Below are 14,812 nucleotides of genomic sequence, written 5' to 3'. Positions count from 1 at the left end.
TGTTAGTTAGTTCATATTTAGTTAACATGATTGCTTTTCATAGCTACTTTCATCAGAATGGATAATACCGCAATTTTCTGGCACATCTAACTTATAGCCAGCTGCTGCATTTCTGTCAGTTCTAGCCTTGATACATATTTTACAGGTCCACAAGGTGAAAAGAGCCAATAACATGAATTTAAACATGCCTGGCATTCCACTAAGGCAGTCGGGCACTTGAAGCCTGGAGGCAAAGCATCAATTACATTATCTATTCATGGGGAAACATGGGGAGAGAGAAATTGAGTAGAATCAAAGTTTAACCGGCTAATCATGCATGCAAACTTGATTTTATGAGGTAACAATGTAATGCACTCTATTAGTAGCAGATTGTACACGCTTTTATTTTTAATAAGTCCTTATTTTCGATTAAGTCGCCCTTATTCTCAGCTGGAGTTTCTTCATAGCATAACAAGAAATAACTCTGTCCCAGGAAGAACGTTACCTTTATTAGACTGACTCTGCTTTCAGGGTTTTTTGTTGTTGTTATTGGGGGCAGTGCTTTATTTGTCTGTGACCTGTATAAAAGAAGCTTTATTTTTTCCCATTATCATAAATATTTTTGTTCTAGAAGAAAATGAATAACCTGCTGTATCTGTGACATTTGGAGATGATTACATGTGCTACTAAAGCCCTTGTAGAAAATGTGCTTTTCCATAGGGAAAAACAAACGGAGAAGAGAAAGTAGACAGTAATCATTGACTGTATGGCTATATTTAGAACCTATAGTCTACCAACACATAATATTGCAGGCTCAAACTAATATATTGACAAAAAGTCCAAATGTGCGTGCTAGTAAAAGACAAACAGAAAAGCTAAGGAATTGGTTCTTTGACATATATGCCACAGCATTTGACATTTCAGTCCTATGTGCTGTGATGTCACAATATCAACATTTTGTTTCATTTTGCTTTATTTGACAAGATGTTTCAGAATTTGCACAAAAAATATCCATGTGTAAAATCTCTTCATGAATACAGGATTCAAACAGAGTCAGAAAGACTTGTGATTAAAGTATGGAATGGGATTTTGGAAATTTGGACTCAACTGTTTTTCAGAAAACTGTAAATTTGGGGAGCTCATGTTAGCACCTCTTTAAAAACAAAAGTTTAGTAAGGCACTTGCTTATCTTTATCTTCCCTCTATCTTACCTATTCAGATTGCAAAATTGAAGGATAGGGACTAAATCCAGCTACAAGTTTCTACAGCAATACTATCATCAATTATAATCTTGGATGCCAAATACTTTTGTCTGGCACAAAAATTAAGACACACTACAGGACTAAGAATCTCTCATTTCTCTTCATAATAAGTAAAACACACAGAATTGAAATAAGCTATTCGACACTTCCTTGAAAAAAAAAGACAAAACAGAAACACTGAAAAAGTATTAATGATTCATTCAATAACATTTTTTTAATTTCTTAACAGGATGGGAACTTTAAAAAGAGGATGAACTGTGTTTCAAGTACTTTCAGTTTTTCCATTTTCAGTGTAACATTTTATTTTCCTTTCTATAAGGAATCTAGAGCTAGAGCAGTTTAAAAAATTTTTCTCAGTTCACTCACTGAAGTAAAAGTGGGGAGAATAAACCTGATTTTAAACAAATTGTAGATTTTCTTTATTTTTTTTTAGTAAATTGGAAGTAAAATAACAACTTTGGCTAAAAATTAAAAATCTCTGTCAACTCAAACAAAAATATTCTCATTTATCTTTTCAGTTTTAATTTTTCTATTTTTAAATAAAACTGAAGTAAAATTCGCATTATAACTCTTTTTAAAACACAAATGGCTACATTTCAATTTTTATAAAAAAATAAAATAATAATAATTTTCAATATTTTGCCCAGAAGTGAGTACTCAAAATCATTGAATGGGCTCATCTTTACAGCCTTCCATAATCCACAGTTTTCATTTTAAAAAACAGAAAATCCATCAGCTATGCAAAGTGAAGAGAGGAATTTTTATAACTGAACCAAAAACCCAATTTAAGCACCCTAAATCACAGAGCAGTTTCAAAATATTGGACACAATTGAACTCTGGAAGGAAAGCTCACATTACTCAACAATGTTCATGTTTTCATTGCTATGGTATTACCTAGCACTTCCAAAAGCTTCTGCAAGTTTAACACTTAAATACAGATTTAACATATATAGGTGGCATTGTTGTCACTTTTCCGAACGTCATAATCAGTACTCCCACACACAAAACCCTCAGCAACATCGGTCCTGTGTATAGATTTTGTCCTAAACAGACACCACTGCTTTTCATGCATCTTTAGCTTGTAATGATAAGATACACACAAATTAGTAAACAATTGGCCATGCCTTTATGTATAAGCTTAACCTTTCCATATCTCCTTTTCTTCATTTATATTTTAAACACATTGTCCGATGTTTCATAGGACTGCTGAGGGCTACATTCTTCATGCCTGCTCTTAGAGAAAATGTTAAAAGGTTTTTTGTTTGGTTTAAGGGAGGTAAGTTTTGATAGTGTTTAATTTCACTTTAATTTTCAGCATATCACAGTACTTCCATGAAAATGGAAAACAGTAAGAAAAAAATCCTGCTGTTTCTGTTCAAATGAAACTCCTGGCAAAGTCACTTCAAGATTTTTGTTTGGTTTCCTGAAGTGGAGGTTTCAACATCAAGTGTGCTAGCATACACCCACTGTTTACTGTGAACTACATCATGTCTTTCAGAACAAAGTTTTTAGTACTAATTTTGTTCACATTACCGGAATGACAGAGGGATCTGGCTTTTAACTCCTAACCTTACCAGTGGTTGAAAAAACAAAAGAAAAGAAGAGCTGACCTGATCCCAAAGAGCTTACACTCTAGGAATGAAACAGGAGACAAGTAAGAATAGGTAGCTGGCAAAGGTGCGAATGAGAAGGCTTTGGTCAGAATAACAGACATACGATCAAGCTAAACATAGTCACATTTTATCATCCTAAGGACCAGTTTTAAGCCAAGAAGTGATTCACTTTCCGGTAGGTGATACTCTTTCATCTTCTTGTTATATGAGACATGTTAACACAGCAAGGACCTTTTTGGGATGTATTTATTCAGAAGAAACAATACTGAATTTCTCATCTTTGATAAGCACTAAAGAAAAGAGGTCCTAATGTCCTTGTCCCCCAGGCACATGGATCCTCTGTCCAACAGCCAAGTTGACTCATCATACTTGCGTATTTGGTAGAAGTATATCTCCCTGAGTGTCACTGCTGAGAATTAACAACTTAAAGATTGGGAAGTCACTAATTGCATGGCAATAAACTTAGGCTATGAGTGAGTAAATTCAGATATAATACTGATATAAAGGTAATGCTGCCGAAAGGGTTGCTAATATATAACCTTGGTGCCTGGCAAAAAATGTTTTCTTTTAATAGTTTTCTTCACTTAACAGTTACTCATTTCAAAATGTCCCCCTCTAACTGTGTATAATCTGCTTTGGTGCAGCACAGAGGAAATTTATTCCTTTGACACATTTATTCTTTTAATGGTTATTCATTTGAGAGAGTTTCACCGTGTGAATGTACATTTTAGCTTGGTGCAAGAGAAATTCATCGTGTTGACAGTTTTATTCTTTTAACGTTTATTCATTTAAATAGGGCTTCAGTCTGCAAAGCTGTTAACGAGATAACTCTAGGAAGAGGACACTGCAGGTTAAATAAGTCCATCACGCTGGATGCTACAAAGGAGTACAGCATACTCTCTCATCAGTAATGTGGCACCTACATAAAAAACTTCATTTATCTTTATAACTTAACCAAAAAATGTCTTAGACAAGAGAAAAATGGGTGCTCGACAGGGCTTAAAAATCCTTCATTACAGATGGCCTCATAATTTTTGCATATTAATTAACTAGCAGGTGATTCTTCATCTGTATCTTTTCACTGTACAACATTCATCTCAGTGTTGCACACCAAATTTTGTTTGTTTGTTTGCTTGCTTTAATGCAGAGGGCAATTCTGGTTTTGAAAGGAAAATTTTATTAACTTCTTGATATTCTGGCAAGGATCACGGGTAAAAGGGCTCCTACCTCATTTCCAATAGTGTAAATCAGAAGCAATTCATAAGCTTTGTGGGTTTTCATCACTTATAAGAAAAAGCAGAATTTGGCTTATGTTCTTTAAAGGAGAGCTCAGAGTTCAAAAAGACACGACACAAATGAATCCTGAAATTTTATGTGAACTTCTAGGATCTAGTAAAAACTGCACTTTTATTGAACTTAATCTCTTAATGATCAACACAGGGAATAGAGAGGACTGTGTGCATTTATTTAAGTGGGGTTTTTTTCTATAGTTCAAAGGCACAGTGTTACTCCATAAATAAGCTAAACAGCATGTAATAAGGCCTTAACAGTTAATGCCTCACAGTACAATTCTACAATACTGCTGTAAGGAGAAAAGTTTTTATCTTAGGGCATATTTAATCAAATAAAGAATGCAAGCAGCACCTGCTCAGTAAATAAACTCATGATCTTAGTCATTTTAGAAGTTTCATTAAAGGCATTAAGTAAGATAAAAGAACTTATACAATTCCAATGCAACAATTAAGATTTCTGAAGTTTTGTAAAATATGATAACCCAGTTCACAATGATGATGATAGTCATAATTTCTTTTGAAGAATTTCATCAGCTTCTCATATATGCTTTTAAAACCATAATAGTGGTCATAATTTTTAAAGAACTGTGGGTAGTACTGCTTCAAAAATTTTGCAAGAAATTATAAGGGGTGTTTAAGGATGTTTACTTTACAATTTTTGAAAATTATCTCCCTGTAAAGCATACAGGTATAGATTTACAAAAACTTGAACATTCTAAATCACTAATAGCTTGGGAAACAGTAGAGACATATTATTTATGTTCTAAGATTTTACCTGAATGAAATATATCATGTTCCCTGACATTTGATTTTGACTTGTCTATTAAAAAAATAAAAATGTTTACAAGATAATTCCTGTTTTATCTCATAGATGATCTGTACATTGAAATTTTGACTAATCTGCAGAAGATAGTGTGCTTAAGCACCTTTTTATTCCACTATGATTTTTCTTTGCAGCATATGCTTTGTTTGAGTTTACCAGCTTGACTGTAGAATTCTCTGAAATGAAACTTGGGCAAATTTTCTTTACCACAGAGTGTTATGTTTGTTATTTCTGTTCTGATTTAACAGTCTCATGTCTTCTGCAGCAACTTATTACTATAGGGAAAACTTCGATAACTTGGACATTCTGTTTTGTTTTGTTTTTGTTTTTTTTTTTTTCTTTTTGCTCACAGTTCCAAAGACACCTCCAGCTAATGTAAGTGGCAGAAGTGGAAGGCGGCATGAATTAGTAATAGCATGGGAGGTAAGGGACTTTTCTCATTAAAGGTTTTGTTTCATGTTTACTTCTTTAAGGGAAAAGTAAAGAGTACTGCACTGGGGTTTCCTTACAGCAAATCTTGGCAAGACGTAAACAAAAAATACTGTTCTTTAAATATTTTCTAAAGTTTCAAAGTAATGTGCATTTTCATGTGGTTTGAGTAGAGGGCATTACGGCAGCAGCTCCAACGCTGGGCTAATTCAAGTGTCCTTTCTTCCTGATACACTGCTTGAGTTGATTTGTCTTTTTTGGATCTTATGTAAATGCTACACCAGAAGAAATAATAGCTAAAGGAGCAGAAGGAAGGCCTTATAACTTTTAAAAAACTTAAATTAAGAAATTATTTTTTAAGTATTTCATAAAAATATAAAACTAAAGACCTGAAATAGACTTTTATTTTGAGAAGATATTTGTAATGCAAGATGCAGCACGGATGTATAACAATGCCAGTGGGCATTTGGAGGAGTGGGAGTTGCTTTCTCTGCTAATCATAAATAACACAGTAGAACAGAGACTTTTCTTGAGGAGTTTTCAAAACTTCTATATTCATCATGAAGAGTTTCAGATTCATAATATATATATATATATATATATATATATATATATATATATATATAAAACCAAGAAAAATTCCATAAAATAAAGACATGGGGTTTTAACAAATAATGTTTTAGTCTAGCCAACTTGAGGAAAGATTCAGACAGTAAGACACACAGAATTCTGACTATCTGCTTAAAAAGGCAAATTTCAGAACAGCTGAAGAGCCTGTCTTCTGTTGGCACGTCTACCTTCTCCAACACCAGCTACCTGAGACAGCTGAGACTGAGCTGATTTCAGTTTGCTTTATAGTCTGTAACTATTAACAGCAACATCTCTCCTATTGGGAGAGAATTTGCTGGATCCCAAACAAAAACAACGGGTAGCTAGAACTCTATCTGATGTAACTGGCCTAATCTCAGTCTTTAATATGATATAGTAGTATGTAGTGTTGATATTTTCTTTATAGTGTTCCCCAGGTCACTGGAGTGGGGGACTACTGGAGTGTGTTATATCTCCTTCTCTGTCAAGGGTTGATGTTTTCTTTCAGAAGAAACCAGAGACCTATGCATGTCCCATACTGCAATACATATAAAAGAGACAGTTAAGAATTAGCAATAACCATAACATAATTTTCAGTATACACTGGCATTTTTTTCACAAAAGCCAGCTGATGCTTCTTCACGTATAGCTAAGGACTGCAAACTGCCAGTAAGGCAGAAGGTGTCAATCCATCCCCCTTGTTTCTGATTAACTCCTTGTTTCCATCAAAACCTACTGCTGCTCTTCCTAGTATTAATACTTTCAGCACTCTGTTGTTTCACATACCTCTTAAACTGCATAAAGTCATTAATCAAAGATTACAAAAATATCATGGCATTTCATCTCTGTTGAATATAAATTTTGAAGTGGATATGCTTAAAATTTTTTAATTGTTTGAAAGATTGCTACCATTTCAAATTGGAGCCACTGCCTCTTCAAAAAAATGGTAAAAAGATAGAACAAAACACACAAAAACATGCAACTAAAAGTAAGAGTTGAAATTTCTACTATAGAACTAATCCTAGCACATTGGATAACACTCCAACTCACTACAGATTACTGTGTCGTCTGGTGTAGCCACTGCATTTCCATAAGGCACAACCACAGTGTAAGTTAGCCTAGCTCCAGCACAGTCAGTCTGTGCTTTTGCAGAACCAAAAAAAGTCTCATTGGATTTACATAAGCAATAGAAATTCAACAAAGTACTCTGAAGTCTGAAGAGATACTGAGATGGTAACTGGGAATTCAGCAAGAAGACTAACCTACCTAGGCTCCTGAATTATACTCAGCAGATTAAAACAAAATTTTATTCACACAACTTTAATTCACCGACTGTAGTTAGCATTTGCAGTAAAATCCAAGTGTTCTGATGCTTCTCATGTAATTCTGGATTTTTTTTATAGCAACTGTCTACTGCCAACTCCATAAGTATTGCAAAGAGCCACAAGGCTCCTCCTTTCCAACTCAAATCACTAGATTACAAAGTCTGTCTTGTTCTTCCATCCTCTGACTTCAGAGTCATTATTTTTTTTCTTGGATGTGCAGTGCACATCTTCAAAAGGATGGATGAAAATTGATGTCTACATGTGAGGTGCCTGATGATGAGACATTCACTTGCAATGTGGAGGGCAGATGCCCCTGCTCTGATTCATATGTTCATTAACTGTGGATCTAGAATGGGCACTTCAAGAGAGGGATTTTAGACAACCTAGTTTTGGCATTTCCCATAGACCTAATATGCTAACAGTTCTTAAATATCACCTAATTCCTAAACTAGTCCATTGACTTTGTAAGAAATGTAGGCAGTAAATTAGCATGAAAAATTCCATTCCTTGAGCTGGACATATCAGATTTAGTTTTTGCAGTGCTCAGCCTCTCAACAGATAAATCCATTTTCTGACTGTCTGCTTATGGCAGATGTGTCAAAATTTAAGTGGTTAATTTCACAGATCCCCTGAGAAAAGAAAAGCAAATGAGATTTTTTTTTTTTTTCACTAAGACTCAGTTTGAGTTAGAACAGGTAGATTCATTATATTATATTGTAAGTCTCAAACTTAACCCTAGACTTAAATCCCTAAGACTTGACACCCATTTGGATACAGAAGTTAGACAGGGTGGTGCCTAAACCCAAGAGTCCCACTGTAGTAAGTGTCAATCACATCATATTTTAGGAGCCCTTAACAATATACTGCTGTATATTTTCAACAAGGTCACTGGAAGGGGTTATTTGACTAGTAGACCACTGGTTAAAGCATTAACGACAAAGTGGGAGAGATAGAAGAAATCTTTCTGAGCCCACAAACTAACTCAATCCTAGAACAGGGACCTAACTATGGTAAGTAGGTGAAGAAACTCTCTTACAAGGTTCCTTTTAGAAGCAATTGTCCATATGTGTTCCCAGACATGATAAATAAAATCCTATAATGCAACTGTAAGGGATCACCCTCACACAAGCTGCCAGATTATGGTCAGCTACTGAGTCACTTCTTTTTAAAATAGTAAAACCATATTTGATCATTACTTGAACTTTATTTTTTAGCCAGTGTCAGAAGAATTTCAGAATGGAGAAGGATTTGGGTATATTGTAGCCTTCAGACCCAATGGAACACGTGGCTGGAAGGAAAAAATGGTGACATCTTCAGATGCCTCAAAGTTCATCTACAGAGATGAAAGTGTGCCACCTCTGACTCCTTTTGAGGTGAAAGTTGGTGTATACAACAACAAAGGAGATGGTCCCTTCAGCCCTATTGTGGTCATCTGCTCAGCTGAAGGAGGTCAGTTAAATATGAAGTTAATTTCTATATTATGAACTACATTAAGCTATTTTTATATAATATGTCCTATTATACCATGCTTTTTCAATCTTAAATTTCAAAGTGTTTTGCAGAAGTTCTGAGTTACATTAAACATGTTTTGCAGAGAAGGAGGTGAACTAACTTGCCAAGGTTACCCAGAAAGCAAGTGACAAAGTTTAGGAATAGACTTCAAGCCACATCAGCTCTAACCAAAAAGAATCTTAATGAAGGTTCATCTCAAATATGAAATCTGTAGTCTTAATTTAACTTCAAATGGCCTGCTCTTACAATGAGCAAAGAAAGGCTGATATTTTCTAATATTTCTGAGGTTCATGATGCATTTTTTATTGGTTACTCAGACAATAGCTCAAATACTAAATAAATTCACTTATGAATGTTCTTTTCCTGGTTAATGGATGCTAAAAGTGCACAGAACACAATCTTGTTCTTATTTTTATTCATTCTTTCTATTGTTTTCTATCTTTTTTAGTTCATTAGTATAACAGTTCTGAATTTATGTTGATGTCCAAATATTCAATGTGAATTATAAGAATATTTCAGAAGAACAAATGAAAAATATTTCTTAAAAAGTTCTATGTCAACTTGATATAACTCTCAACATTATTTTGGGGGAAAAAAAAACAAAACAAAAACAAAAAAAAAAAAAAAACAAACAAAAAAAAAAAAAAACACAAAGACTAATTTGTACTACTAAAAGAAGTTGTTTAGTATTGACAGAAGCCAGTGCATGGAAATTTCCATATACTCAAAAGGTAAATAATGTTATCCACAGGAATATTTTAAGCAGCTCCTTTACTGGAAGTCATAAATTTCAGTTCTTCTTTCCTATACTATCTTTGAGTTATCTCACTGTATCCTACTAAGAGAATAAAGTACAATCCTTGTACAAATGGGAGGAATTTCATACTATCTCTACAAAAATGTAGTGTGAAGATAATGGTAATTTATGTGAAGCAGGAAAACATTAAATGTTATTCCATATTAGCCCACAGTAAATGTGTAATTTTGGAGCCATGATGTAGCAGAGATTATCTACTACTATTCTCTCACAGTAATTACAGAGGTTGGAAATGCTGGTTTTGCTAAAAGCAGTTCCAGTAATTTGTTTATGTTCTACTGTTTGGATCAGCATTACCAAGTATTCGTATTATTATAAAAATAATTACATTTTAAAATGTAAAAATTGCCCAGTACAACTTGGAAATTTTACACCTGACTTCCTTGTTCTTCAATGGAAAATGATACTGTGAGACCGATGGGATGTTTTTATTATTTAACAATTTCATACTCTAATCAGAAAGTTCAATAAAAGGAGAGTTTTGCAAGGGAAGGGAGACAAAAACCTTAATTTTTTTTTTTTTTTAACAGCAAAAGATATTTTAACAAAAGCTGAATGCTGAATTTTAATAAGTAGTCCTTTGCTTGTTATTTGGACAAGACTGGAAATGGAATAATCAGTAATATATAAATCAATTTTTCTAACATTTCTTTTAAAATATGAACTTTACAAATTATCTTAATAGAATTATTAAAATTAACTTTATTCCTGCTCTCCCAGAGACTATCTCTATAAAACAGTTTTTCTGATTATAATTCAGTTACTTGAAAGTACCTAGCCATCATAACTTTACTAATTCAGTTTCTGTATGTGTCTGTACATTAGACTTTCCTTTGGCAAGAGGAATTCTATGGGCCTAAAGACTTTATAAGACATATCTGAGGAAAAAATATGGGATGCTGTGACAATAGAGTGCAAAATTAATTTATAAAAAGCTTTTCTCCAGAATAACCTTAGGTGATATACTGAAAAGTTAAAGGAATAACAAAACAGTTTATTACAGATAAATTACGGGCAGTATGGAGACTGAAGACAATACACATTTTAGCTTGTTATGAAAAGAGGAGGAACTGGTTTTGAAAGTGGCATGGACTTTCACACTTAAGGAGCTAAACAACTGAAGGCACATTTTCTCAGGGTTTTCTACTGAAAAGGAGATATTAAATAAAGATTGACAGTACAATATATTATGTTCCATCAAACCCTTAGTTTGCTTGCTTTTCACCACACACTCAATTCACTGCTCTGCAAACATCTAGAATAAAAGCCTAGGATAAATTATTAAAAGTTAAGGAAACTATGTCACGTATTAAAAGGTTTCCCACGTCTACAGATGGATCTACAATTGTTTACTGGCATAACAAATTTGTCTAAGGAAGTCTAAAGCCTCTGTGAAGCACACAGGAAAAAACCCAAAGTTTGCATAGGACAGGTTCTAGACAAGGAAGAAATTTCTCTTTTATTAAGAATTAATGTATTTTTCTTTTCTGTATGACTGTGGCTGCATATTGTGTTCTCTCTCATCTGCATTCAGAGCCCACTTGTGGTAGCTCTGAGTTGTGCCTAGTCAAGCAGCTTGGCAGGTGGTACTAAGATATTCCCCTCTGTGAACACAACTGACTGCCCTCTGATTACATAATGTCTCTCTGACAGAGGCAAAAATCTTAAAAAACGACCTTTTGAGTAAAGAATCTCAGAAAACGTGAGCAAAACACTGAGCGCTTTCTCAGAAGTAGAGAGGGGCTAATCCTTTTATCTCCAAGTGAGATACTTAGAAGATATGATACCAATGGTTACTGAGGGATCAGTGATGGTGATAAGCCAAAGTTGAAGTGGGGAAAAAGCCTCACTGGTTATAGATGTTTTAAGACATTTCTTCTCCTTCATCGGCCTTTTGACTTCATAGGAAACATCACCAGGATATAGCTCATGCGAGAGACTATCCAGGAGCTAAAGATGCAAATGAATGTAGTGGAAGGATAGAGAATGGAATGGAGAAGCAGATGAAAAGGTTGTACAAAACTTGCTGGATAACCCAGGAGGAAAGTAAGCAAATGTGACCCCCTGGAAAACATGGCTTAATGCAGTAGAAAAGTTTGAAGGAGTCTTTCCTGAAAAACTTAGGAAAGGAAGAAAGCAATCAAGGAGAGAGGAGGAAAAAGAGAGGTCAGATGTTTTACTAAAGTAAAAGAGATTATGACAGACAGGGGCCAGCTCTGAAGAGGGAATGAGGTTGATACACAGAAGATGCAGGATAGAAAAAAAGATGCACAATTATCTTCAATCAGAAGGGAGAACAGGACACAACTGATGTGTTCCAGCACCAGGGGAAGACAACCCTGAACCATAAAGGAACCCCTTAATAAGAGACACCAGAGCACATGGAGAGCACAGCAAGTCAGGCTGCCTGCTGGAATAAAGGTTGGAATGAGCAGGCCTGAGGCTGGAAAGGAGCATGAACAGAGCAGAGATATGACTGTGCTTCCTGCCAGGAAAATAATGGTATCAGATTCATGCTAGAACATACTGAAACAAAGCACTGAGCTTCAGGAACGGGTAATTTTGATCCACAGAGAATAAAAGTTATAAAGGCACAAGATATTAAAAATAAACCAGTGAATAAAAGCAGTGTTAATCACTGTTTATTTTAACATTTATATATTCTCTGGAGATTTTTCTTGATGACTACTTCCCACTTAAATACTGAGGTGTTAAGAATGCCAAGACTATTAATACAAGCTTTCAGTATCGGGGAAATCTTATACACTGTGTGTGTATGGTTTTAACTCAGTGGAAGAGGAAAACTGGGAAGATCAGAAATACAGCAATGGAGAAGGAAATACGTGAATGTAAAGGTACAATTGCAATAAGGTGGAAAACACTATACTGATCAGAGTGATGACCACATAGACTTGCTTTAACAAGCATGACTAGACACAGTATGAGCTACATAGTAGAACAGAATATCCTTGGGTTCCATGTCATTTCAGAAAGGGCAAAGAAGCTGGGAATTGAACTAGAGGTCAGTTGCTGATTGCCCTGATAATTTTTGATGTTCAGAAAGACCTTTTTAATTTTAGATAATATTAGGGACACTGTAATTTATGAGAGAATTTAGCTGCTCAGAGTAGTTTGGATAGTAAATACAACTAATGACCTTGTGTTCCGGCTGTGATAATTAGCATATTCTTTACCCAGTACTGACTAACTAAGAAGAAATAATGGTATTACAGTCTTGTTTTGATGAATAATTAAGACACTGTAGAAAAACTGATCATAACAAATAACAGTAGAAGTCATCATTAAATAGCAGGAAATTCGTTAATAAGCTGGAATTAACAGTTGAGACTAGAAATGAAAGTGGTTTGGTATGTCTCTGAGCCAAAGGTGTAAAATCCACCTAAAGTTTATAATGCAAGAAATGGTATATTTCTAACACATTACATGTGAGGATCTAGAGATGTACCCACTAAAAGATATTCAGAATAAGTTAAAAGTTTACATAATAAAGTCCAAGTAATGAAAAGAATAAAAATTACAAAAGTATTGCCAAAAATTAAGATGAACAAAAATTTTTTTTAAAAGTTAGAAAATTATATAAAGCATGAAAAAATGTGAAGTAAATAAGGTATAAAGATAACCAAGGAATGAACCAATGGTAATGAAATATTTTATCATGTCTTTTGAATAAAGACAATTTAGAAAGAATAGCTAATAAGAATGTAAAAGTCTGCAAATTTTTACATCTGTAGTGAAAACTTCTGGTATTGACAAGTGCTCAGAAATTCAACCCTTTCCAATTCAAGCAATGCAGAACTTGCTCTTCAAATGTACCATAAATTAAATATAGTCTGTTTTTTTATTCATGACTGCCATGGATGGTGAGAACTAGTCCCCTTTATATGAACAAGACCTGGAACAAGATCTTTTCCATCCCAAAATAATTAAAACAAAGAAGAGTTGGCAAAAATAAATTGTACTTAATCTATTGAGAAAAAAAAAAAAAAAATCTATAGAAGTGCAGGAAAAAAAAAAATCTTTACCACCAGACTTGTGAAAGGCTTTAAATGTTGCTGGCAGAATTTCTTAAGGATCAGTCTTAGATCATATATATTTAATATTCCTAATGCTAAAAGAAGATATATTTAATATTCCTAATGCTAATAGAAGAGCTGGTTATGATATTGCTGTTATGACAACTTCAGGATGCACCATCAATAGTGGGAAGGATCTTAACAATACATAGGAAAAATGTGAATTCGAGGACTGGAGGAAAAGGAACATGAATGACATACAAGTGTTAGATCATGTACATGAGGAGTAGTAACGACCTAGTCCATTACAAAATGAGAACCTAATAGCTAGAACCTACACACAAGAAAAACTCAAATGTTTTAATTTGTGTCAGGGCATCATTCTGATAAAACTGTCACAAAGTTTTGCTAAAATCTTATCTACAGTTCTAGTTGTTTGTGCTCAACAAAGAACTCAAGGTGATACAGGTTCAAAGGACGAACAGGATCATCAGGAAATTAGTAGAAACTAGAAGAGCTCGTTTCTTTTGTCTTAGTAAAAAAAAAGGCTGTTTGTATAAGATGCTGTCTGCAAATCAGGGAAATTATTAGGTATAGTGAAGAGCTTTTAAAGGTAAAGGGCAATGATGCTACATGGTTTTTTTAGCAAATAAAACAAACAAGCCATTCTTTATCCTTGGAGCCAACTGGCCCAAAAGACTTCACATCTGCCACACTTGAACACTGTCACTCTCCAGTTTGTGGCTGCATCCACACACCTCCTGGGAACTATCCCTGGCCAGGCACCAACATATTCCTGGGCATATTTTGGGGCAGCGTTAACTGGCCAGAGTCAATACTTCACCACGGATCATGCTAACTATTTCATGCTATGGGCAACTGTATCCCCATGCTCAGGCTGGTGCCTTGTCTCTCTGTCCTTGTTTAGTTTACAAGTATAAACACAGCCTGTCAGCACAAGAATAAATATGGATTAGCATACATGTAGTATAAAAATAGGTGAGAATATAAAAGGAAATAGAAACAAACTTCTGGGAGAAAGAGGGAACGCAGCTGATTTCAAGATGAGTTAGGTCTTTTATAAAGGTTTTTAATGATTGCCACTATGGGTGATACAGAATCAGTTCTGTTAATTTC

The 14,812-nt window shown here is 34.5% G+C and overlaps 1 protein-coding gene across 10 annotated transcripts in view; it reads left to right on the top strand.

Moving 5' to 3' along the window:
* CNTN5 (contactin 5) overlaps positions 1-14,812 on the top strand; it is a 670,135-nt gene that overhangs the window by 635,297 nt on the left and 20,026 nt on the right. For all 10 annotated transcript variants that reach the window (XM_074916722.1, XM_074916731.1, XM_074916703.1 and 7 more), the window contains 2 exons: positions 5,323-5,393; positions 8,527-8,761. In XM_074916722.1, the coding sequence (XP_074772823.1) occupies positions 5,323-5,393; positions 8,527-8,761 (306 nt within the window). The remainder of the gene's footprint in view (positions 1-5,322; positions 5,394-8,526; positions 8,762-14,812) is intronic.

Source organism: Athene noctua, chromosome 1, assembly GCF_965140245.1.
Source record: "Athene noctua chromosome 1, bAthNoc1.hap1.1, whole genome shotgun sequence".
Lineage (NCBI taxonomy): Eukaryota > Metazoa > Chordata > Aves > Strigiformes > Strigidae > Athene > Athene noctua.
Note: the sequence above shows the minus strand (reverse complement) of the source record. Positions and strands in the feature narration are given on the sequence as shown.